Source organism: Pelophylax lessonae, assembly GCF_965119305.1.
Source record: "Pelophylax lessonae genome assembly, chromosome: 9".
Lineage (NCBI taxonomy): Eukaryota > Metazoa > Chordata > Amphibia > Anura > Ranidae > Pelophylax > Pelophylax lessonae.
Window position 1 is genome coordinate 125397944 of NC_138776.1, and position 23018 is coordinate 125420961.

The 23018-nt window shown below is 41.5% G+C and overlaps 1 protein-coding gene across 2 annotated transcripts in view; it reads left to right on the top strand.

The window, feature by feature from the left end:
* Positions 1–23018, top strand: part of STAMBPL1 (STAM binding protein like 1) — an 83341-nt gene that overhangs the window by 23221 nt on the left and 37102 nt on the right. Inside the window, exon 1 of one of the 2 annotated variants that reach the window (XM_082268174.1) lies at positions 18240–18278. The exons of the other annotated variant lie outside the window; for it this stretch is intronic. Coding sequence (XP_082124300.1) covers positions 18255–18278 — 24 coding nt within the window. The 5' untranslated portion in view covers positions 18240–18254. Of the gene's footprint in view, positions 1–18239; positions 18279–23018 lie in introns of those variants that run through there. 2 annotated transcript variants of the gene reach the window in all.

Here is a 23018-nt window from a genome sequence, read left to right on the forward strand (position 1 = left end):
AGAGACCCGTTTTATGCTCTTGTGGACCCTATAAAAAAAATGCATACTTGGTATCAATAAAATAAACTATCTTTCAAATAACGTCTGAGAAATCTATAATAGCAGAACGGGGCTGGTTATCGCTCAGCGGAGGGATAGGCTCCTTCCCTCCCACCCTTCCCGTGAATTACGCTGTGTCCACAGAGACACATGGGGGGAACTTTAACAAGTGCCCTGGAGATGGAGTATACCCCAATCATATATGTAACATGCTTCTTATGGAATGGTAAAGGGGCAGTTTCACCAACCTACCAACAGCAGGCCTTTGGCATTATGGATTCTCATTGAGGCTTATTGGATGCCTAAAGTGGGAGGTATTAAAACCTATAATAAAATTGACCTCAAGGATCCCTAATCTGATTTATATGAATGTACCTCCGCAACCGCATTGGAATTGATCTGCGTCCGTTGATTGGAACTTCCCTCTGAGAGTGAGAACATTGATACCCCAATCTCATTACTAATGTTTTTCAGGCTCCTGAAGAAGCGACTAGGTCAGGAAACATATCGAGCTTTCAAATGTTTGAGGGAAAAGTGGAACCCCAGCACCAAGAGAGACTTGAATGTGTGATGTACACAACCTCCATGTGTGCAGTATACATTGTTTAAAGGGAACCACACCTTGTTTGAGATATAGTACATAGTAACTTTTATGAATATATTTTATATACTTCGTGATACTTTTGCATAAGTCTTTGATGTTGGTTAAAAAAAAAGATTATAATTAAGTACCATATGTCTATGTGCCTTTATCCATATATCCCAAATTGTTAATATAGAGTTCCGCTTTCTGGGGCGTGGCATGGTATATCCATTAGTGTACCCAAATGGGTACTATATCTACACATATGCACAGAAACACGTGTGTAAATTCATTCTTGTGGCTAGAAAAAAAAATGTACGGTATATTCTAGTCTAGCTTACAAGCATATGCTTCTCTATGCCATATGGCCATAAACGTGCATAATTATGCTCCCAGGCAAAAATTTTTTTGCTGGGTCAGAAGATCCAGCATAGATGGGAATGTTCTAATACGCTTGTGTGCAAGAAGCTTACAGGTATGTAATTGCAGCCCTCATCTCTAAGAGCCCTTTCACACCCTTTTTGAAAACTGCCCATAAAATGCTGAGTGCTTTTGCAGCACTTTTCAGGCGTTAGCAGTGAGCTTTTTTTTTTTTAAGGACGCGTGACTCAAAAACTACTTCAAGAACCATTTTGAGGTGCTTTTCAGGCTCTTTTGAGGCGCTTACTATTCATTTCAACGGAGAGGGGTGTTTTTGAGGCTTTTATTTTAGTTTTCCAAACATGCTCCCAAGATGCTGCTTGCAGGATTTTTTTTCACCGTCCCGCCAGCGCACCGCCCCAGTGCGAAAGCCTTTATTGATTTTATTGGGAAAAGGTTTTTGAGAGCTTTTCAGGTGCTTTTTTTTTTTTTTTCTTTTTTTTTAGCACCAAAGCGTTTGAAAAGCGCCTCAGTGTGAAAGCGCTCCTAAAGTTCCTCTGTACTAGCATCTCTTCAATATGCATGTGTTCTTTATGTAAAGAACTGTCACATACTTACATAATTATACATAGTCTCACAAATGAGAAGTAACCAGTATAGAAGTAACAATATTAATCAGTGATCATCTACTACCTTCAGGATATAAAGTAACTATGTATCTATTACATGCAATGTATTCAGGAGTGACTGACTGCCGCAGATATCAACATTGTGAGTAACAAGCTGGCTTGTAGAGGAATGTATTTTTATCTGAATACCTGTGCCGATGAAGCTCTATTGTATAAACCATATGATCTCATGAATTATGATGAACTGGGAGGAGGTGTAAAGTACTGTAACCTATAATGACCAATCAGATTTCATATTTCTGTTAAGCAGGGCTTTTTTTCCCCTCACAAACTAGGTGCAGGAACTCAATCATGACCCCAATGCCAACCCCCCCCCCCCCAGGCATACACCCTCCAAACCGCATCAAAATGTGGATGTGGTCAAATTTAATTAACTGTGCAAGGGGCATTAAATACCAGGGGTGAATTACGAACAGAGCGGAGGGTTCAGGGGTGCGCTGTGTACATAAATGGGGCCAAGTTCAGGGGTGTGCTGCATACAGAATGCAGAAATTAGGGGTGTACTACATATAGAGTTTAGCTTTCTTCCGCAGCTGCTTACCTCCTGTATCTCCTATCCTTATCTCACTTTTCACCCCTCTTCATCTCTGACCTCTGCATGCAACCCCCCTTCCACTGCCCCATCTTCTCCCTCCCTCCTTTTAAAGCTCCACCATCTTCCACATACCTTACTAGTGTTTCTGTATTAAAGTGAAGCATCTAGCCAGTTCTAGTACCTCCCCACACACTGTAGGTGGCCCTGCCTCTCTCAATTGCAGTGGGGGGGGGGGGGGGGGGGGAGTCACGATCTGCTCTGCACCTGCATCTCCTTTGTCCGCTCAGGAGATCAGATGTGTGAGAACCATTGGGAGACAAGTTGTTACTTGTAAACCCAGAAGCCAGACTTCTATGTTTACCATTATAATGGTGAGTAGGGAGCAGAGGGCATGAGCCAGAGGGGGTGGAACTGAGTTCCAGCAAGTTCCAGCTGAAAAAAAGTCCTGCTGTTAAGATATATTTGTTGATTGGTCACATTTCCTTGCCCAAAGGGGTGCACTTTTTTTTTTTTTTTTTTACAGAACCTGTTGCTCATGCAACTGCATTGGATTTGAATGCTTTGCCAGTTCAGATGAACACGTTGCTCAGCAATTTCTTTTTCTGTAATCCTTCTGTTTTTATTTTTTCTTTGAAGAATAACTGCACTTTCATTGGGGGAAAACAACCAACCCCTCTGGCTGGTCAATGTCATTGCAAAGATTGTATTAAACTTTGTAGCAGATTTCTACCTTTTGTTGAAAAATGGCTGTTTGTTTAACCAGACTGAATGCAAACTGATTCTGAATGGGAGGGCCTCATTCATTATAATGAGCTGCCGCACTCTGTGTTCTAATGAGGAAAGTTTCAGGGTCTGCATCTCTTTGGAAGTATTTAACCCTTGAGTATTTTACCAAAACTAAAATTTATATGGCGTGGAATTCCAGGCTATTACTCACTAAGCTTAAACCTGCTCCCCATCTAAATCCTATACTAACTACCCTGTGACAGGAAGATGCTTTTACTTACCTTCTCGAAGCTCTCTGGCCTGGTCACGTGATCTCCCCAGTGGCCGGCTTCAGGGAAGAGGAGAGATTGCTGACAACAGTTGGAATGCCTGGGTGGTGATGTCACTCCTAGGCTTATTGAGTGGAATCCATTGTATGCTGCCATCCTCTCCCCTGAAGCCTCCACTGGAAACTGATCTCTTGACTGGCCCGGAGCTCCCTGAGAGTAGGTAAGTATCTTCCCTCTACGGGATCATTAGTATAGGATTTAGAAGGGGGGGCAGCTTTAAGCATACTTAGTATTAGCCTAGAATTGACTTCTGATGGTGGGGGGGTTCTTGACATCCAATGTAGGGGGGGGGGGTAGCTCTGGACATTTGCTTATAATTATTATGAGAATAATACAGTGCTATGCCACTTGAAAAAAAGGGGCCGCGCAACGCTGTTATCATCCACAAAAAACGTTATCCGAATCTGCTCAGACAGAACACCATAGCGGAACCATGTTCTGTCTGAGCAGTCCATTCTTTTCAGACCTACATTATCTGTCCAGAAGTGTGCATTGGCTCCGTGCCTCTCTGCACCTGTCCTTCACAGCTTGAGTCTCAAGGTATTACTCAAACCAGTAATAATTGCAGAGGCAATTATTTAATATGATAAAGTGTAGATATATTTATATATAGTCTTACAGCTACAACCGACCTTTTGAGGGCAACCATAAGGCTGATGCAGCCCATAATTAAATTGAGTTTGATACCCTGTGGCATATGCAATATTATTTCTTTATTTTTAATTTGCTATATTTTTTTTCACAAAAACGTAGAGTTACACTTTAAAAATTCACCAGTAGGCGATGCTACAAGCTGCTGGTATAGAACAGTGTTTCTCAACCGGGGTGCAGTGAGGGGTCCTTAGGGTTGCCGTGGCAATAGTCCAATCTGAGCGATCCTCTGTTAGGTCTGTGCTATAGGAGGGAGAGAGCATGGTTAACTCTGTACTCTTGCTGGCAAAACAGAAAGCTTAGCCGGCTGCCTGACCGCGTCTTCTCAACCAATGACGTCATCAGTTGTTAAAGCGGAGTTCAACTCAAAAGTGGAACTTCTGCTTTAAATGCTCCTGACCCCCTTACATGCCACATTTGGCATTTTTTTTTGAGAGCGGGTACCTAGTTTAACAGGTACCCGCTCCCCGGGCGAAAGTTCTCCTCTTCCCCCTCCTCCCTGCAATCTTATGAATGGATGTCCCAGAAGATTGCCCGTCCATTCACAATGCGCATGTTGACTCGCGGATGCGCAGTGCGCACCTGGCTGTGAAGCCGCAAGCTGTAACACTAGAGATGCCGGCGCCGCGGGGAGGAGACGGAGAGAACTGAGGATCCCCCCCTGGACACATCGCTGGACCGTGGGACAGGTGAGTGGGTATTTATTAAAAGTCAGCAGCTACACTTTTTGTGAGGAATAGTGGAGCAGAGAGTGGGGGGAGGTGAGAGCTGAGCTCTCTGCCTCCTCTATATACAGGAGTTAACTGTGCTCTCTCCCTCCTGTAGTACAAGAGCTAACAGAGGATCACTCAGATCTGAATGTACAGGAAGATGAGGAGCAGAGGGTATAGAAAGTACATCTGAGCACAACCCACACCTCCTCTTGGCTCTCTTCCCCCTCTCTGCTGCTGTCACTACTGTAGGGCCAGAATCTGTGCTAGGGAGAGGGTAGATTTCAGGGGGTTGTGCTAGGAGGGTGATTTGGGGGGGGGGGGGCGGGGGTGTTGGTTGTGGTAGGAGGGGGAATTTGGGGGGAGGGGTTGTGCTAGAAGGGTTGGCTTGTGCTAGGAGGGGGATATGGGTGGGGAGTTGTGCTGGGAGAGTGATTTGGGGAGTTTACAACCTACAGACCACTGAACTCTGCCTCAGGGTACATTTTAGGGCTTGCTCACAGCAGGTGCAGTAACAGGCATGATGTCACATGTTTTCTCGTACCACACAAACATGTGCTGCCTTTTGGATTTACACATGGGTGCCATTATTTCCTAATGACGACCCCACACATCTAGCGTACATTTGCACCTGCTAAAACACGCGGTACTGTATTACTATGTACTTTGGTTCTGCGCAACAAAGCCCCCCCCCCCCAAAGCCCCGCAATTTCTAAAAATCATGCCAGCACCCTTAGGTGTTTCACACCCACATAGAGCGGCTCATTAAAAAAGAATGCAAGATGTGGGAGCTTGCAAAAACACACGTGCCCTTTGGTGCACCTACTGGTGTGAACAAGCCCTCAGACTGGTGTGCCTTGAAATTGTACACCATTCCAAAGGGTGCCTTGACTGAAAATAGGTTCAAAAACACTAGTATAGAACCTCCTAAATTCCTGCAACTGTACAGTCAACTAACCACTTTACAACACCCTATTGCAGCTTTACTGCTACAGGGTGGCCGCTGTGTGCAAGATCCTGTGTGTGTATATATACGTGATCCACACCCCTGGGTCACGGGCACGCTTTTGCGCCATCGGCAGCTTGCTCACGCTTTGATTGTGCAGATCGGGAGCAGATTAGCAGGTACTGCGGAACCTATTGGCGCTTTTCCACTGCATGAAACCGAACGGTTTGGCTCGCTTTTGGGCTTTTCCACTGCTGGTACCGCATGGTATGGTGTAGGAACGGTTCAGTACAGTACGGTAGGGCGGCGCTTTTCCACTGCATGGAACCGAACGGTACGGCTCTCAAAAACAGTACCACCTTGATTGTGGTTCCAAGAGGTACCATACCCGGTACCATATCCCACAATCCTTTGCATGCAGTCACTACTAGCCACTGATTGGTCAAAGAATCCCACCCACCCTGTTGTTATCCCACCCACTTAATTTTAGTACTACTTTAGTGGAAAAGCAAACCATACCGTACCGAACCGTTCCAACACCGTACCATGCGGTACCAGCAGTGGAAAAGCAAACCGGGCCAAGCAGGGCCGAGTAGAGCCGAGCCGGTACTTGCAGTGGAAAAGTGCCATATGTCTGCCGGCACCCGCCAATCGTTCGGTACACAGGCAGAACAGCAGTCTGCCTATGTAAACAAGGCAGATTGCCCTTCTGTCAGTCGTGAAGGAACATGGATCAATGACTCCCCTAGTAAAATTAACTTTTGCGCAAACCAATCAATATACGCTTATTGAGATTTTTTTTTTTTTTTACCAAACATATGTAGCAGAATACATATTGGTCTGAATTGATGAAGAAATTCGATTTTTTTACAATTTTTTTATTGGATATGTTTCATAGCAGAAAGTAAAAAATATTGTGTTTTTTCAAAATTTTTGGGCTTTTTTGTTTATAGCACACAAATAAAAAAAATGCAGAGGTGGTCAAATACCACCAAAAGAAAGCTCTTTTTGTGGGGGAAAAAAAGGACATAACTTTTATTTGGATACAGTGTCAGTTAAATTTATGCATTGCCGCACCGCAAAAAATGACCTGGTCATGAAGGGGGATAAATCTTCTGGAGCTGAAGTGGTTAAAATACACACATTTTTCACAGTAAAATAGGCCAAAATTAGATTAAAGAGCACTTGCTTTTCCTTTTCAAGATCTATAGTTCTATACTGTTCTAGAAATACATTTTTAAATATTTAAATATTAGCTTTTGAATAGAGTGAGAACCATTGTAATCGCATCCAATATGTACAATGACAGCTCATTGCTTAGTGTTGTCAGTCTGTCTTTGATGTTAGAATTGTGTTAACAGATTGAATATCCGAGCAGACTGCTTGGCAAGAACAGCAATTCAGTTTGATTTTGGCAGCTGTGCGAAGGTGAAAGAGGAATCAAAGTAAATGATCCCTTTCACGGATGTCTAGATTGGCTATCTGTAATGCTGTGCTAAGGTTTTATGTGCCTCCTGAAATAGTAAGTATGAATGCATGTTTTTAGGCTATCCATATACTGACAATTGTTAGAATGAAAAGCTTTAGTGTTGTTGCCTATAGCAGTTCTTCCAATGCCTTCTGACCTTTTGGGCATTGGGTCTTCAGTTTTCTTAAATATTTAAACTTGAAAGAGATCAGCTTGATATGTTTCTACGCTAATGAATTTGTTCCTTTTTACAGCTGGCGATCATACAGTATATGTACACAGATGAAGCCATATTTGCTCATTATATAGCTGGCATTGCTTCATGTTCTACTGTACTACGAAATGGTTGTGGTTTACTGCTACTTACAAGTTCATAAGTCAGCCAATGCAGATAGGGATTACTGAAAAATTATATACAGAAGTATATTCTGCGCGCCAAAGAGTTACAGGAGTAGTTTAATAATTATAAAGGTTGGATTATGGTTGTTTTTTTAAAACTCTAGCCTGAAAATAAAGACAATGAGCTTTGCAGCTGCTGTATATATGGGGAGTAGTTTGATTATATATGATCTAATGGAAGATCAAATACAGCGCTTGCTAAGAACCATGAATGCCAATATCTAAATTGCTCTATATGTGGTATGTGTATTACCAGTGTAAAATTATATAAAATAAATATCAAAAAAACATCAAGGTAAACTCCATCAATTGATTGATTGTGCAAATTGGTGCAAGATTAAATAAGCATAAAAATGTAAAACCAAAATCAATTTGTATGTGAGGAATAAAAAAATCACAAAAAAAAATATATGTACTTAAAATAGCCGGAGAAAATAGTCCAAAACAAATTAAGTGACTTCTGTGCTCCAAATTAATAAAACTGTCCTTGATGGCAAGTATATCTTCAATTCAAAAGTGCAAATGCTCTGGCCGTGACAAACCAATCCCTTGTAAATAGGTGAAGTGAATCACTTACCAAATGAGGTGGGTTCTATATGCCGTATGGCACTAGAACCATTCACGCTTGCAAAGCCCACTGGGCTTAATAGATTTTCCCCTCTGTGTGGTTCTCCGGAATGCTGAAATCCCTCTATGCTCCGGGGTACTCGATCAGTAGTAGCATGTGGGGGGAGAAAGAAGGCTCCAAATAGTGTGATAAGGTTTAAAGAAAGCAGTCTTTATTTCCCCATAACTCGGGTAAAGTAGGTTAAAAAGCTGTTATACATCACTGGTGGTCTAGCGGTGCGAGTTGCTCGTCCTCCTCGCGGAGCAAAAGACTCACTTCAGGCTTGCGTTCCACCTCTATCGTGACAGAAGCTCTGAGGACGTCACCGGAAGTGACGAAACGCGTCAGCTTGGACCGCACAGCATCATTACATCACGATAGAGGTGGAACGCAAGCGCGCAAGTGTGCTATAAACAAAAATAGAGCAACAATTTTGCAAAAATAACAATATTTTTCAAATTTTTTTTATATGAAATTCCCCCCCAAAAAAATGTAAAAATAAATTTTTTTTAACATTTTAGGCCAATTTTGTTTTCTGCTACATATGTTTGGTAAAAAAAATTGCAAAAAGCGTATTTTGATTGGTTTGCGCAAAAGTTATTGTGTTTACTAACTAAGGGAAAGATTTTTGTCAACGAGGAATGGCGGCGATCTGCGATTTACCATACCTGGCCAATCCCCATGGAAGCTGGAAATGGTGTATGCACCACTACTACAGTGATCTCCACTAGTTACCCGGTCTGTGGCTGTTGTGATCAGCACAGCACTATACAGTTTCAAAAATATTTATTTGATCCCCTGCAGACTTTTAGGTTTGCCCACTTACAAAGAAATGAAGGGTCTATCATTTTTTATCATAAGGATGTACTTTAAAAGAGACAGAATATCAACCAAAAATCCAGAAAAAAACAAATGATACAAATGTTATAAATTTGAGGTTCGTTTAGTGAGTAAAATAAGTATTTGATCCCCAAGCAAAACATGACTTCGTACTTGGTGGAGGCCTTTAAGAGATGACTGGTATTCACATGCCAAGAGAGTGTGCCTAGAAAGCATTCCCCTGCACCATTACATCACCAGGCTGGACTGTTGACACAAGGCATGGTTGGATCAATGAATTCATTCTGTTGATAGAAAGGTGTGCAGTAGTCCTAATACTCTTTTTGTTCTAGAAAGAAATTGATGCTCCTCCATAGAGACAATATAGCGTTGTCTCCTTAGGACAGGGAGTGTGTTATCGGTCAGATCACCAAGTACAAAAGGGGGGACAAAAGCTTGGCAAGCTAAATATATAACATGTTTGTATTCTTGGGTTTAGATGCATTTAAAATTGGTATTGTATTGTATATCATTTATGAAGTTTGCCTGACTCACATGAGACACATTTTATATTGTCCTCAGCTGTGATCCTTTTTGGACTCGTTAGTCGAAGAGGAAGTCTTTTCTGTGCTTAGAACAAATCATTAATGCATGTGGATGACTCATTCGTTTTTGGTAAATAGCTGCAGTGTCTTGCTGGATAATGTTGGACCCCCCCATCTTCCCGTACCAAGCAGCACAATGCGTGGGTTGAAGTGCAATTTCTTTTTCTGTCGCCTTGTGTTTTGCAACAGTATCTTTGATGAGAAAGCTTTGTGCTCTGTTCTTTTGAGGCTTTGAAGGTAAAGAATTAGCACTGCACTACAAGCAAAGGTTTTATTACAGGTTTTAATCCCTAAGGGCTCATTTAATACCGGTTCATTTGAACTGCATAGATCAATGCAGGCTCCACACCAGGGTACACAGGAAACCATTGTTTTCACTCTGCCCTGTTCACACAATGCTGCTTTGAGGTGGGTTGCAGTACGTTGCATAAAAATTTCAGACATGTTGCATTTTCCGCAGCTCGCCTCAAGTCCCTGTCGGTCACCACGGTGCATAGAAATGAATGGAACAATGTTTTGTGATATTTAAATAAGGTTAAGAAAAAAAAGGGGTAAACATCAGGGTTGATTTACTAAAACTGAAGAATGCAAAATCTGGTGCAGCTCTGCATAGAAGCTTTCAGGTTTTCTTGTCCAAGCTTAATAAAACAAGCTGACATTAGAAGCTGATTGGCTACCATGCACCGCTGCACCAGATTCTGCACTCTCAGTTTTAGTAAATCAACCCCATTGCCTTGCCTTGTAACCATGCAGGCCACTGCACCCCACCACCCGTACACAACAGACGCTAACTCCTGTCTTTAGCATATGGACTGTAAACAAGCCCTATTGAAAATCTACCAGTTTCAATAGGCATGGAGGTTGTAGTGATCATAGCATATGCATGGTCAAGACAAAATACATTTTAAAGCATAGTACATAATAGAATGTGAAAATGCAGGAAGGTGGCGAAGAAGCTGCAGGTAAGGACTAAAGGGAGGAAAACCAGGGAATACGTTAATAATAAAATGTAGAAGGATAAAACAAAATAGAGGCCTGAAGAAAAAACAACATTCAACCATACTGAAAATATATAGTAAATACAAGGGTAGTTGTGCATTTGTTTAAATTTGCGTTAATTGGAATTAGTTATTTCGCAACTTCATAGTGCATCAGTATAAGAGCTTGGCTAATCTGTATAGCTTGCTTGTGGTGGTTCCAATGCTGTCAATGACTTCTATTGAGGTTCATACTTGATAAAGAAAATGAGTTGTATGTATGGGTGGGCCATGGGTTTACTGCCACCCGACCGCTCACCAGAAAGCCACCATACAACTGGATGGGCTGTACACATGCTGTGGCAAACTTAATGCTGTTTGTCGAGTTGACTCAAATCAATAGGGCTGCTCCTCAACTGCAAGCAAAACATTAGACTTGTAGTTGCAGCACATTAGTCCCACTGAAAATGGCCGATCTGCTTAGCAGATTGCTTTTCAGAAACTGCCCAAGTGTGAATTTAGTCAAATTCTTAAAAATAAATAAAAAAATCTTTATCCTGGAAACCCAACACCAGAGCCTAGACCGTCTCTGGTGATGGGCAACAAGCTTGCTAGGTAACTGTTGCTATGAGACATCACCTAAATGGTGATTTCCTAAATCCAAGGTAGTGAATGTGGATCACTTTTTGGATTATAAGGACAAGCAAACTCGTCTTAGAAAAGTAACATCAGGTTTTACCTTATTTCTTTCTGAAAGAGGAGATGTCCAACAAGCAGGAGGTATAACTCTAATAACTGTAGGATGAAGAGGGTGCTTTTAAGTGCTAGATTTAAAGAGTATCTCTCACCTTATACCTACAGTGCTGTTTTTTATTTATTTTTTATTTTTTTGTATATTTGTCACACTTAAATGATTCAGATCATCAAACACATTTTAACATTACACAAAGATAACCCCAGTAAATACAAAATGCAGTTTTTAAATGATTACAGTGAATCCGGAAAGTCTTCACAGCACTTCACTATTTCCACATTTTGTTATGTTACAGCCTTATTACAAAATGGAATGAATTCATTATTTTCCTCAAAATTCTACAAACAATACCCCATAAAGACAACTTGAAAGAAGTTTGTTTGAAATCTTTGAAAATTTATTAAAAAATAAATAAATAAATAAAAATTCACATGTAGGTATTCACAGCCTATGCTGTGACACTCATATTTGAGCTCAGGTGCATCCTGTTTCCACTTATCATCCTTGAGATGTTTCTACAACTTGAGTCCACTTGTGGTAAATTAAATTGATTGGCCAGGATTTGGAAAAGCACACGCCTGTCTATATAAGGTCCACAGTTAACAGTGCATGTCAGAGCACAAACCCAGCCATGAAGCCTAAGGAATTGTCTGTAGACCTCAGAGACAGGATTGTATCACGGCACAGATCTGGGGAAGGGTACAGAAAGATTTCTGCAGGATTGAAGTTCCCAATCAGCACATGGTGGCCTCCATCATCCGTAAATGGAAGAAGTTTGGAACCACCTGTACTCTTCCTAGAGCAGGCCGCCCGGCCAATCTGAGCGATTGGGGGAGAAGGGCCTTAGTCAGGGAGGTGACCAAGAACCCGATGGCCACTCTGACAGAGCTCCAGCGTTTATCTGTGGAGAGAGGAGAACCTTCCAGAAGAACGACCATCTCTGCAGCACTCCACCAATCTGGCCTGTATACAGTGCCTTGCAAAAGTATTCGGCCCCCTTGAGTTTTTCAACCTTTTGCCACATTTCAGGCTTCAAACATAAAGATATAAAACTGTAATTTTTTGTGAAGAATCAACAACAAGTGAGACACAATCATGAAGTGGAACGAAATTTATTGGATATTTCAAACTTTGTTAACAAATAAAAAACTGAAAAATTGGGCGTGCAAAATTATTCAGCCCCTTTACTTTCAGTGCAGCAAACTCTCTCCAGAAGTTCAGTGAGGATGTCTGAATGATCCAATGTTGACCTAATGTCCAATGTTGACCTAAATAACTAATGATGATAAATAGAATCCACCTGTGTGTAATCAAGTCTCCGTATAAATGCACCTGCACTGTGATAGTCTCAGAGGTCCGTTTAAAGCGCAGAGAGCATCATGAAGAACAAGGTACACACCAGGCAGGTCCGAGATACTGTTGTGGAGAAGTTTAAAGCCGGATTTGGATACAAAAAGATTTCCCAAGCTTTAAACATCCCAAGGAGCACTGTGCAAGCAATAATATTGAAATGGAAGGAGTATCAGACCACTGCAAATCTACGAAGACCTGGCCGTCCCTCTAAACTTTCAGCTCATACAAGGAGAAGACTGATCAGAGATGCAGCCAAGAGGCCCATGATCACTCTGGATGAACTGCAGAGATCTACAGCTGAGGTGGGAGACTCTGTCCATAGGACAAGAATCAGTTGTATACTGCACAAATCTGGCCTTTATGGAAGAGTGGCAAGAAGAAAGCCATTTCTTACAGATATCCATAAAAAGTGTCATTTAAAGTTTGCCTCTAGCCACCTGGGCGACACACCAAACATGTGGAAGAAGGTGCTCTGGTCAGATGAAACCAAAATCAAACTTTTTGGCAACAATGCAAAACGTTATGTTTGGCGTAAAAGCAACACCGCTCATCACCCTGAACACACCATCCCCACTGTCAAACATGGTGGTGGCAGCATCATGGTTTGGGCCTGCTTTTCTTCGGCAGGGACAGGGAAGATGGTTAAAATTGATGGGAAGATGGATGGAGCCAAATACAGGACCATTCTGGAAGAAAACCTGATGGAGTCTGCAAAAGACCTGAGACTGGGATGGAGATTTGTCTTCCTAAAAGACAATGATCCAAAACATAAAGCAAAATCTACAATGGAATGGTTCACAAATAAACCTATCCAGGTGTTAGAATGGCCAAGTCAAAGTCCAGACCTGAATCCGATCGAGAATCTGTGGAAAGAACTGAAAATTGCTGTTCACAAACGCTCTCCATCCAACCTCACTGAGCTCGAGCTGTTTTGCAAGGAGGTATGGGCAAAAATGTCAGTCTCTCGATGTGCAAAACTGATAGAGACATACCCCAAGCAACTTACAGCTGTAATCGCAGCAAAAGGTGGCGCTACAAAGTATTAACTTAAGGGGGCTGAATAATTTTGCACGCCCAATATTTCAGTTTTTTATTTGCTAAAAAAGTTTGAAATATCCAATAAATTCCATTCCACTTCATGATTGTGTCCCACTTGTTGATTCTTCACAAAAAATTACAGTTTTATATCTTTATGTTTGAAGCCTGAAATGTGGCAAAAGGTCGAAAAGTTCAAGGTGGCCGAATACTTTCGCAAAGCACTGTAGGTATAGTGGCTTCTTTGGAGGGTTTTCAAGCATGAATGGCCTGTTTGAGTTCATGCCACAGCATCTCAGTTGGATTTAGGTCCGGACTTTTACTAGGCCACTCCAAAGCCTTACATTTTTTTTTCCAGCTATTTAGAGGTGGACTTGCTGATGTATTTTGGATCACTGTTATGCTGCATAACTCAAGTGTGCTTGAGCTTGAGGTCACAAACTGAAGGGTGGACATTTTCCTTCTTTCCTTTCTTGATTCAACAGGTTTGGCAGTAATCAGGCGTGGGTGTGGAAAGCGGAATTTAACACCATTTTCCAAAAATATTTAGTTAATCACAATTCATTCATGATTCAGTAAGGGGGTAAATTACTTTTTTACATAGGAACAGGCAGATTTGGGGAGATGTTTTTCCATTAATAAATTAAATCGTCATTTAAAAATTGCATTTTTGTATTTACTTGGGTCATCTGTGTAAAATTTAGAATTTGTTTGATGATCTGAATCATTTAGGGGGGACAAATATGCAAAAAAAAAAAAAATCAGGTAGGGGACAAATACTTTTTCACAGCACTGTACATACAAATTTGGAGTCGTATGAAAAAATAAATGTATTGGTGTTTCTCAAAAACTAAATTGAATTGTCTTTTTTATATTTATCTGTTGCTCAACTGGCTAAACAACAAACTCCTGCTTCCCCATAGTGCCTAAATTATCTAGATTTTAAGGATGTTGAGGTACAGTTAAAGGAAAAATAGGGCACCATTGCTGATCTCTTCTGAAAAAATGTTAGGTACCTGGTTGTCAATGCTGTTTGAGTAACTGAGCCAAAACAAATATTTAGCAATGGAAGTCAAGGTGATGTCAAAACCGTGGTACATTGTACTTGTTCTAAAGCCAGAGGGTCAAAATGATTACCAGATATCTAACATTTAACTGATGGAGGCACGCAATGGCCGCTTCTGTGTTTGTTTTGTTTCATGACTAGCATCTTGCAATGTTCATACTATGCTGTCTTACAACCCAGTCATGTGGTTTCCTGTCATAAGAAGACACTATAAATATTAAACAGGTCTCTGGCAGTAATGCTTAACAGATAGCATATTGATTTAAAACAGATCTAGTGAAACTGGAAACAGCCTTACAATTCTGTATTTGTATTTCCCAATATAGATAACTTGGCTTTACCTCTCAGTCAATTTTGGTCCCCCTGAGGAATCTCACCACACATCCAGGTGTACCTGATGTTTAAGTGTGGTGTTGTGAGGTCTGAAATTTTGTCCACTCAGAATCACCATAACTCTGATGTAACACAAATTCTAGCTTTACAAGACAATGAAGTACTGTATGATTCCCCGCAAAGACGTCTCATTTGCACCCTAAAGTGATGGCCACAACATAGCACACCTCGAAATTTGGCCTCCTTTTTAACATGTTCTAGGGGCTACAAAATATTATGAAAGGCAGAGATAAAGAAAAGTATTTGTATTAAGTGGATCATTAGTGTTTAAATGAGTTTATTGTTCTGTGGCGAGATCTTGCTGTATTGTTGGTCATGATTTCCGCTTCATCATTTTTTGGAGTATTGGTTAAATAGGGTTCATGGTGAAATTTTAAGAACATTATTTAGAGTAGTAAGATAATGATGAAATGTTTCAAACAAAGCGTTCTGATAAAAGAACAACATTTAATATTGTCAAAATATTTTACAATAAATATTTGACTACTTTTTGATAAAATGCTGCATAGGAATGACAATATTTCTTTAGATTAAAACACTCTAGGCAAAAAACTGAGCAATATTATTGATCTATGATTGAAAATTATTAGCCCTGATTTTAATCTGAATGTCTTACCTTTTACGATAAGAGCATTGCATCTACACTACTGATTACACAAAATCTAAGTTTTTCAATACACTAAAATTATTTCATGAAACTCCTTTAATTTGCTGGTTAAATGTGGGTTTTTATTAATTGGGGGTCAATTCTCTTTTGACTGATGCTAGTTCTTTTGGGAGTTTAAAATGTGCATAAAATATTAACAAAAACTATGACAGATAATACTATCAAATACAATACATAAAATGTAAACAACATCACTATCAGAAAAACAAGAGTTGCAATAAACTGGCATTACATTTAACAAATTGAGAGAACAACTAAGTTGAACAAGGCCCTCAAAAAATTGGGTTTACAATTTATTATTATTATTTCAGGTACTTATATAACGCTGTCAATTTACGCAGTGCTTTACATATACATTACACATTCACATCAGTCCCTTCCCTCAAGGAGCGTACAATCTAAGGTCCCTAACTCACATTCATACATACATAGTAGGGCCAATTTTATACAGGATCCAATTAACCTACCAGCATGTCTTTTGGAGTGTGGGAGGAAACCCACGCAGGCACAGGGAGAACATGCAAACTCCAGGCAGGTAGTGTCGTGGTTGGGATTCGAACCAGCGACCCTCTTGCTGCTAGGTGAAAGTGCTAACCACTACACCACTGTTGGCCGAAGACCCAAACAAAGCCGGAATTGGCTTTGATCAGGTCTCCGATGTAGTAACCCGGAAGCAATGTTATGACATCACTTCCAGGAGATGGGTGTTGAGCGCTAATTACCGGAAGGAATATCCATCAAAAAGACACAAAAGATGACTGATGGGTGCTTTTTAGGACTGTCCAAGTGGCCAACATTCAGGGCATCACTGGCGGTTGAACTCAGGAAATCCCGCTGGCAACAATAGAAAAGGACAGGCGCCACTGTAGTAAGCCAAAAATGTATTGCACAACAAAACGATGTAGTAACTTACATTAAGATTAGCATCAATCCATATTCCATGATGTTTCCTAGCGTCTAGTCCACACTATTCCAGCCGTCCTGCAGCCCGGAAGTGACGTTCTAGGAAGCTGGTCCACGGAGCTGGTTACACCGGAAGCCGCAATGGAACGCAGGCTAACCGGAAGTGACGTAACGCGTTTCGGAGCATGCGTACTCGGCTCCTTCTTCAGACGTCTGAAGAAGGAGCCGAGTACGCATGCTCCGAAACGCGTCACTTGTTGTGCAATAAATTTTTGGCTTACTACAGTGGCGCCTGTCCTTTTCTATTGATGACATCACTTCCAGGTACTGGAGCCCTAAAGGCGCCAGGTTTTAAAAATTTAACCTGTGCTTTGCTGTGCAGGGCAAAGTAACAGGTTTACTTAAAGTTTATGTAACCCTAACAACAAACTTCTCTAATTTGCTCTGTTTTCATTTGGTAAATTTTCTATTGAAAATGTCCCTTTTGGTGTTGGGTCAAGAAGGAAGTATAGGACATTGTTGGAGAGTTGAGTAGAATTGGGCAACATTTTATTTATTTATTTTTTATATAGGAGGGAAACCGGAATCTAAAAATAATTACACAAATCTTGAAATTCTACTTGAAATGAGCCTGTTTATGTCCTGCATGGACAAAAGCAGAAGTTCACTTTAATTTAGGAGCTACCAAGAAGTTTGTGTACTTTTTCAAGCTTCACGTGAAAACTTTCAGGTGGGAACTGGCCCATTGAGATAAATAGAATTCTTCATCTTGATGGTTGTCATGGTTCAGGAATCACACAGATGAGTGGGGGCTAAAAAGATTTTTTAGCTCAAGAAGGAAAAAAAAATGGAAAGATGAAAAGTATATTTGGTTTTGGTGCTTGAAGCCTGACACATTAGTTCTAGGTGAGGTGCTTTCAACATGAAAACAAGTAAAAATAATGGGTAATTTATGTAAAAAATGAAATTTTCTTTTTCAAGCTGCAATCGCATGTTGATTTTGTATAGAGGTGTGTTTTTCGATTATTATTTTTTTCTTTTCTTCTTCACCATACATTAATGTACGCCATTTACTTTCTATGTTCAGTTGCCTAATTTCAGCATATTTTGAAATTGTGTAAAAGCTAATATTTCCCACTTTCAGTAAAACCGTTGCAGAGATCATCCGTACTGATGAAAATTGTTGATCATTCAGAAGACCCAAACACAATTTTCAAGTAAAAATCTAAAAAAATGCATTCATGCCATTTAGTTTTTTTTTAAATTTTGCTGATGTCTAATTAAACAGAAAATAGTAATAATAGAAAGCAGAGTCCTCGTTCCTCTCCATCTTGAATTCTGTCTCCACTAATGAGAGGCCTTGTTAAAGGAATCTAATGAGCAGAAAATGACTGGATTGTATTTTCTGAAAGGATGCTGAATGTGTGTAATGCTGCCACGCCTGTGTTCAGGGTCTGGGATCATTAAGACCGCTATAATTTTCTGAGCTGTCATATCGACCGGTGATTCATACAGAGTAGAAGAACTGATGTTATTTGATACTTGTGAAGCAAGCATTGATTTTGTTTGTTCCTCTCTGGTTTCAGATGGAAGGATTTTAAAGCTCTTATTAGCCCCTTCCCATCAAATCTGAAGACAGCATGGAGAAGTCCATTTCATCTCTGGTGAAACCTCTTTCTTTCTTTGTTGTGCATGATTTGTTTTACCCTGTTGTGAATCCCTGTCATATTGACTTTAGACAAAAAAGCATGTGACACTTACAGGAATTGGTAAAGTTTGTGGAATTGGCCATATGACTGAATGTATTACATAAAGATATTGATGCTTGAGGTGATTATAGCCAAATTTGTGCAATTGAGTACTGTCTGTGATACTTTATTGGCACTAAAATTCAAATTTTCAGGATAAGCCTTCAAGGTGTACCCCCTTTAAGGCCCAAGCAGTACAAAACAATATTTTAGCAGAAATATTTTCAACCCATCATAACCGAAACGCTGAAGGAAATATTCCAACAACCCCCAATACTAGCTTTTAGGGGATCTCAGACAAACTAATCATTCTGATTATGAAACCACAAATAAAGGAACCAAGCCCTGCAACAAAAATAATGCTGCAAAATGTGCAGCCAAATCAATCAATCAGAAAGTGCCACACACAAAAGGGATCTTTAGTATTGCAGGATACAACTGTACCTCCAATGCAAAAAATGCAACCGAAGATCTTATGTTGGCGAAACAGGACAGAAATGGCAAAGAATGAATTTACACAGACGCACCATTAAGAAAAGAAGGAACATCATTTCTCACAACCAGACCACACTATGGAAGACCTGAAGATTATGGTTCAAAAAGAGAACTACTCAGGAAAGGAAAACTTTTGAACTAAGAATGATAATTCAGTTTGACACAAAAGATAATGGACTAAATGTGGACCTTAGTTTTCTAAATCCTTATTCAACAGCTTTACAATTATCCTCACCTCTGTGACTGTTACTCCCCCTCTCAGTCTTTAGCCCTCTCTCTGCCTTATCTTACTACCCAAGTTGAATTTTATTTTGCTGTGTTTGTGCCTTTTTTTTCCCCCTAGAGATTGTCATAAGCCGGCCATAGATCGTTTGATTCAGTGATGTGGGGGAATAATCACATGAACAATACAAAAACGGCCGAGATTCGAACCATGGATGGGAAGACTTGTAGAAGATTGTACCCAAGTTGCCAATAATTACTGTTGTGTTCTCCTGGCCAGGACGGCTCCCTCTGCCTCCCCATTGGGAGAACACAATAGCCCTGCAGGAGGGATCCCCCCATCAACACTGTGTCGCTCAAACTATGGCCGGCTTTTGTTAACATTCTGCTAAAACTTTGTGTATTAATACTGTTTGGACCCTGAAGAAGGGGGTGCATCTCGAAAGCTTGTCCTAGAAATGTAGACGTTGGTGCAAATAAAAACCGGACGAACCGCACTATGGTATTGAAGAAAAATCCTATTTTCTCCTTTCATCCTTCCAGGACGGCCTACATATGAGAGATTGTGGCTCCGCCTCACAGGAAACACAACTAATTTGCAGCTGTTAAAAGGGTCCCACCCATCCCTGAGCTTCAGTTCAGTTGTGTTTCCAACCTCACATCGGAACGTTTGTTTTTTTTTTTTACTGACCTGAAGGCAAAGGACTGTCTGAGAGGTACCCCTGGAAGGCAGCTCCGGTCGGCCTAATGGCAGGTTTCCTCCCTAGCTGTATCCTGGAAACAGGAGCTTTCAGGTCGCCAACATGCCAGGTAGTGCGGTTTACCTTACAGTGAAGGTCCCTCTATACCTGAATTCCTGTTGTCTCTGCAGGAAGTCTCCTCCATTAGCTCCGTTGGGTGGTAAGGATTTTGAATTTCCCGCCAGTGAGCGCGCCTCAAGCCTCGCTATGGAGACCGGAAGTTCCGGCGGAAAAGGCGGAGCGGTGATACCCGGAAGAGGCACAGCGTGGAGGAGACGCCGGGTCCATGTGAGCTCAGCGCTGGGGGCATGGCTGATTCTCTGGCTACGAGAGGGCTGAAATTGCCCCAAAAGAGACTTGGATGTCCGCACTCCCGACAGAGGAAAAAGCGGCAGCGCAGGTGGCGACAGGAACGGTAAGTGACTACACCGGTGGCGGGCCAACTGCTGTCTATTGCAAGACAGGCATGCCTGGCCATTTCCCTGACCTAATGTTAGCCGCAGTGGTAGACAAGAGATACTATTGTGTCACATTATTGTGTCTCTTTTTCTTGTCTTCTTGTGTTTTACACAGGTCTGCCACCGGCACAGGAAGCCCCTGCCAGACCCCCTTCCACAGTCAGCACTAGCATGTCTAGAAAATGTGGGAACTGTGGGGTTAGATTGTCTAAGTCTTACTTAAAGCCCTTATGCCATACTTGTATTAATAAGTTAGCAGGGCAGGAAGCATCAATCCTAATGAAAGATTTTCTTAAATCTATGCAAGAGGAAATGTTAGCTACTATTCAGTCATTCAGGACTACAGCAGCTATCCCTCAAAACCCAGCAGAAGAAGTATCCAAGGATAGCTTATCCTCCCAGGACAGTGGGTGGTCAAGAGGACCCTCATCTCTCTGGTCAGAGTCTCAAACCATTCCCTCAACACAAGTCAGGGAACAGGAAGATCCAGGGGAAGGCACTAGTTACATGGGAGGTCCTTCCAGCTCGGATAAGGACTCAGAAAGTAACAGTGAGGAGGAAAAAGAGAAGTTTAAAAGTAACAAAAATCTTTTTTCGTTGGAATACATGGAGGGTCTCCTTAAAGTGGTACATGCCATTGAAGGAATCCCTACCCCAGTAAAGGAGTCTTCCAGTAAAGACAAAGTGTACAAAGGCTTGGAAAGAGCCCAGTACAGAACCATTCCCATTCACCAGTCATTAAAAGACATAATACACCAAGAATGGAAATGCCCTACACATGCCTTATCCAGGCCAAATAGCTGGAAAAGAAGGTATCCCTTTGAGCCACTGGAATTGGAGGTATTTACAAAAAATCCAAAACTGGACGCTCCTCTGGCACAGCTATCAAAAGAAACAGATTTGTCCTTTGAAAATGCCGGTCATATTACGGATCCTATGGATCGCAGGATTGAATCCTTATTAAAAAAGGCTTCGGATTCTAACGCGTATAATATGACTACAGCCTTAGCTGATACCTGTATGGCCAGGAATGCAGACTTTTGGCTCAAGGAACTGTCACAATGGCGGGATCACAAGACCTGATAGATTCCCTGCCTGTGATTGGAAAAGCAGTATCCTACTTAGCAGACTCGGCTGTGGAGTCAATAGTAGCATCTGCAAAAACAGCAGCATTAGTAAATTCTGCTAGAAGGGAGCTTTGGGTCAAAGCATGGGAAGGTGATATAGCCTCCAAAGTAAGACTCTGCGCATTACCCTTTGAAGGTTCATTACTGTTCGATTCAGGACTGGATGATACCTTGTCCAGATCTGCAGAAAAGGGGAAAAAATTCCCAGTAAAAGAAAGGTCAAAACGGGAAGATATTCCTTTCGGAACTTCCAGGACAAAAATCAAAGAAGGCCTTTCAAGGGACAGGCCAGGAAAGGTGGTCCTGAAAAGGGAAAACAAGGAACCAACTTATTGTTTCCTAAGAAACCAACTGACGCCAGCATCAGGGTAGGGGGCAGACTGACCCATTTTGCTTCCCAATGGGAAAACATCTCTGCCAGCCCCTACATTCTCCAGATAATTCGGGAAGGGTACCGACTGGAGTTTGCCTCACAGCCGGTACCAGATATAACAGTGACCTATCCCTCAAAAATAGAACAAAAGAGGAAGGCACTGTTAGACGGTATTCAGGAACTAGCGGAGCAGAGGGTGATTTCACCTGTACCAATGGGTCAGGCATTCCAAGGCTTTTACTCCCACATATTTGTGGTGCCAAAGCCCTCAGGAAAATTCCGACTAGTCATAAAAGTCAAGAAACTAAACAAATTTCTGATATACAAGAAGTTCTCCATGGAGAACATTTATGCGGTCAGAAAAAATCTGTACCATAATGTCTTTATGACAACATTGGATTTAAGAGATGCTTACCTACATGTTCCAATTTATCCGGAACATCAAGCATTTCTCAGATTCGCCATTGTGACGGAAGAAGGCACTGCACGTTGGCAGTTCAGAGCTCTTCCTTTTGGCTTGGCAACAAGTCCAAGGATCTTTACAAAAATCTCGGCCGAGGTAGTAGGCCATCTTCACCTACAAGGCCTAAGTTTGATCCCGTATCTGGACGATATGTTGATCTTTGCAAGATCAGAAAAACAGGCTATGGCAGACACCCAAAAGGTTATGTCAGTTCTTCAAGCGGTAGGGTGGCTATTGAATTTGGAGAAATCCTCAATACAGCCAGCACAGGTCCAAGTGTATCTAGGATACAAAATAGATACCAGACTCAAAAAACTTTTCCTCCCAAGGGAAAAGGTGGAAAAAGTGGTCTCGTCAGTAAGAGGCATCTGCTCTCATCCTTGGCGTTCCAGGAGACAGATCATGCAAGTTCTAGGGCTAATGACAGCATGTATTCCAGCTGTAGAGTGGGCCCAACTACATTCAAGAGACCTCCAATTTTTTCACCTGGCCTCTTGGAACAGGAGACAGGACTCCCATAGACGAAAAAATTACATTGTCCCCACAAGTAATTTTGTCACTGAAATGGTGGACAATTCCCCAAAACCTGGAGAAGGGGCGATTATGGGGTCAAGAGCTGCCCGTAAGGATTACCACGGACGCAAGTTCCGAGGGGGGGGAGCTCACCTAAAAGAAGCATGGACCCAGGGTATCTGGGATTCGAAGCTGAGTCAAGCCTCCTCCAATTACGGGGAACTGAAGGCTGTGGAAAAGGCCTTAAAAGCCTTCGAGAAGGACA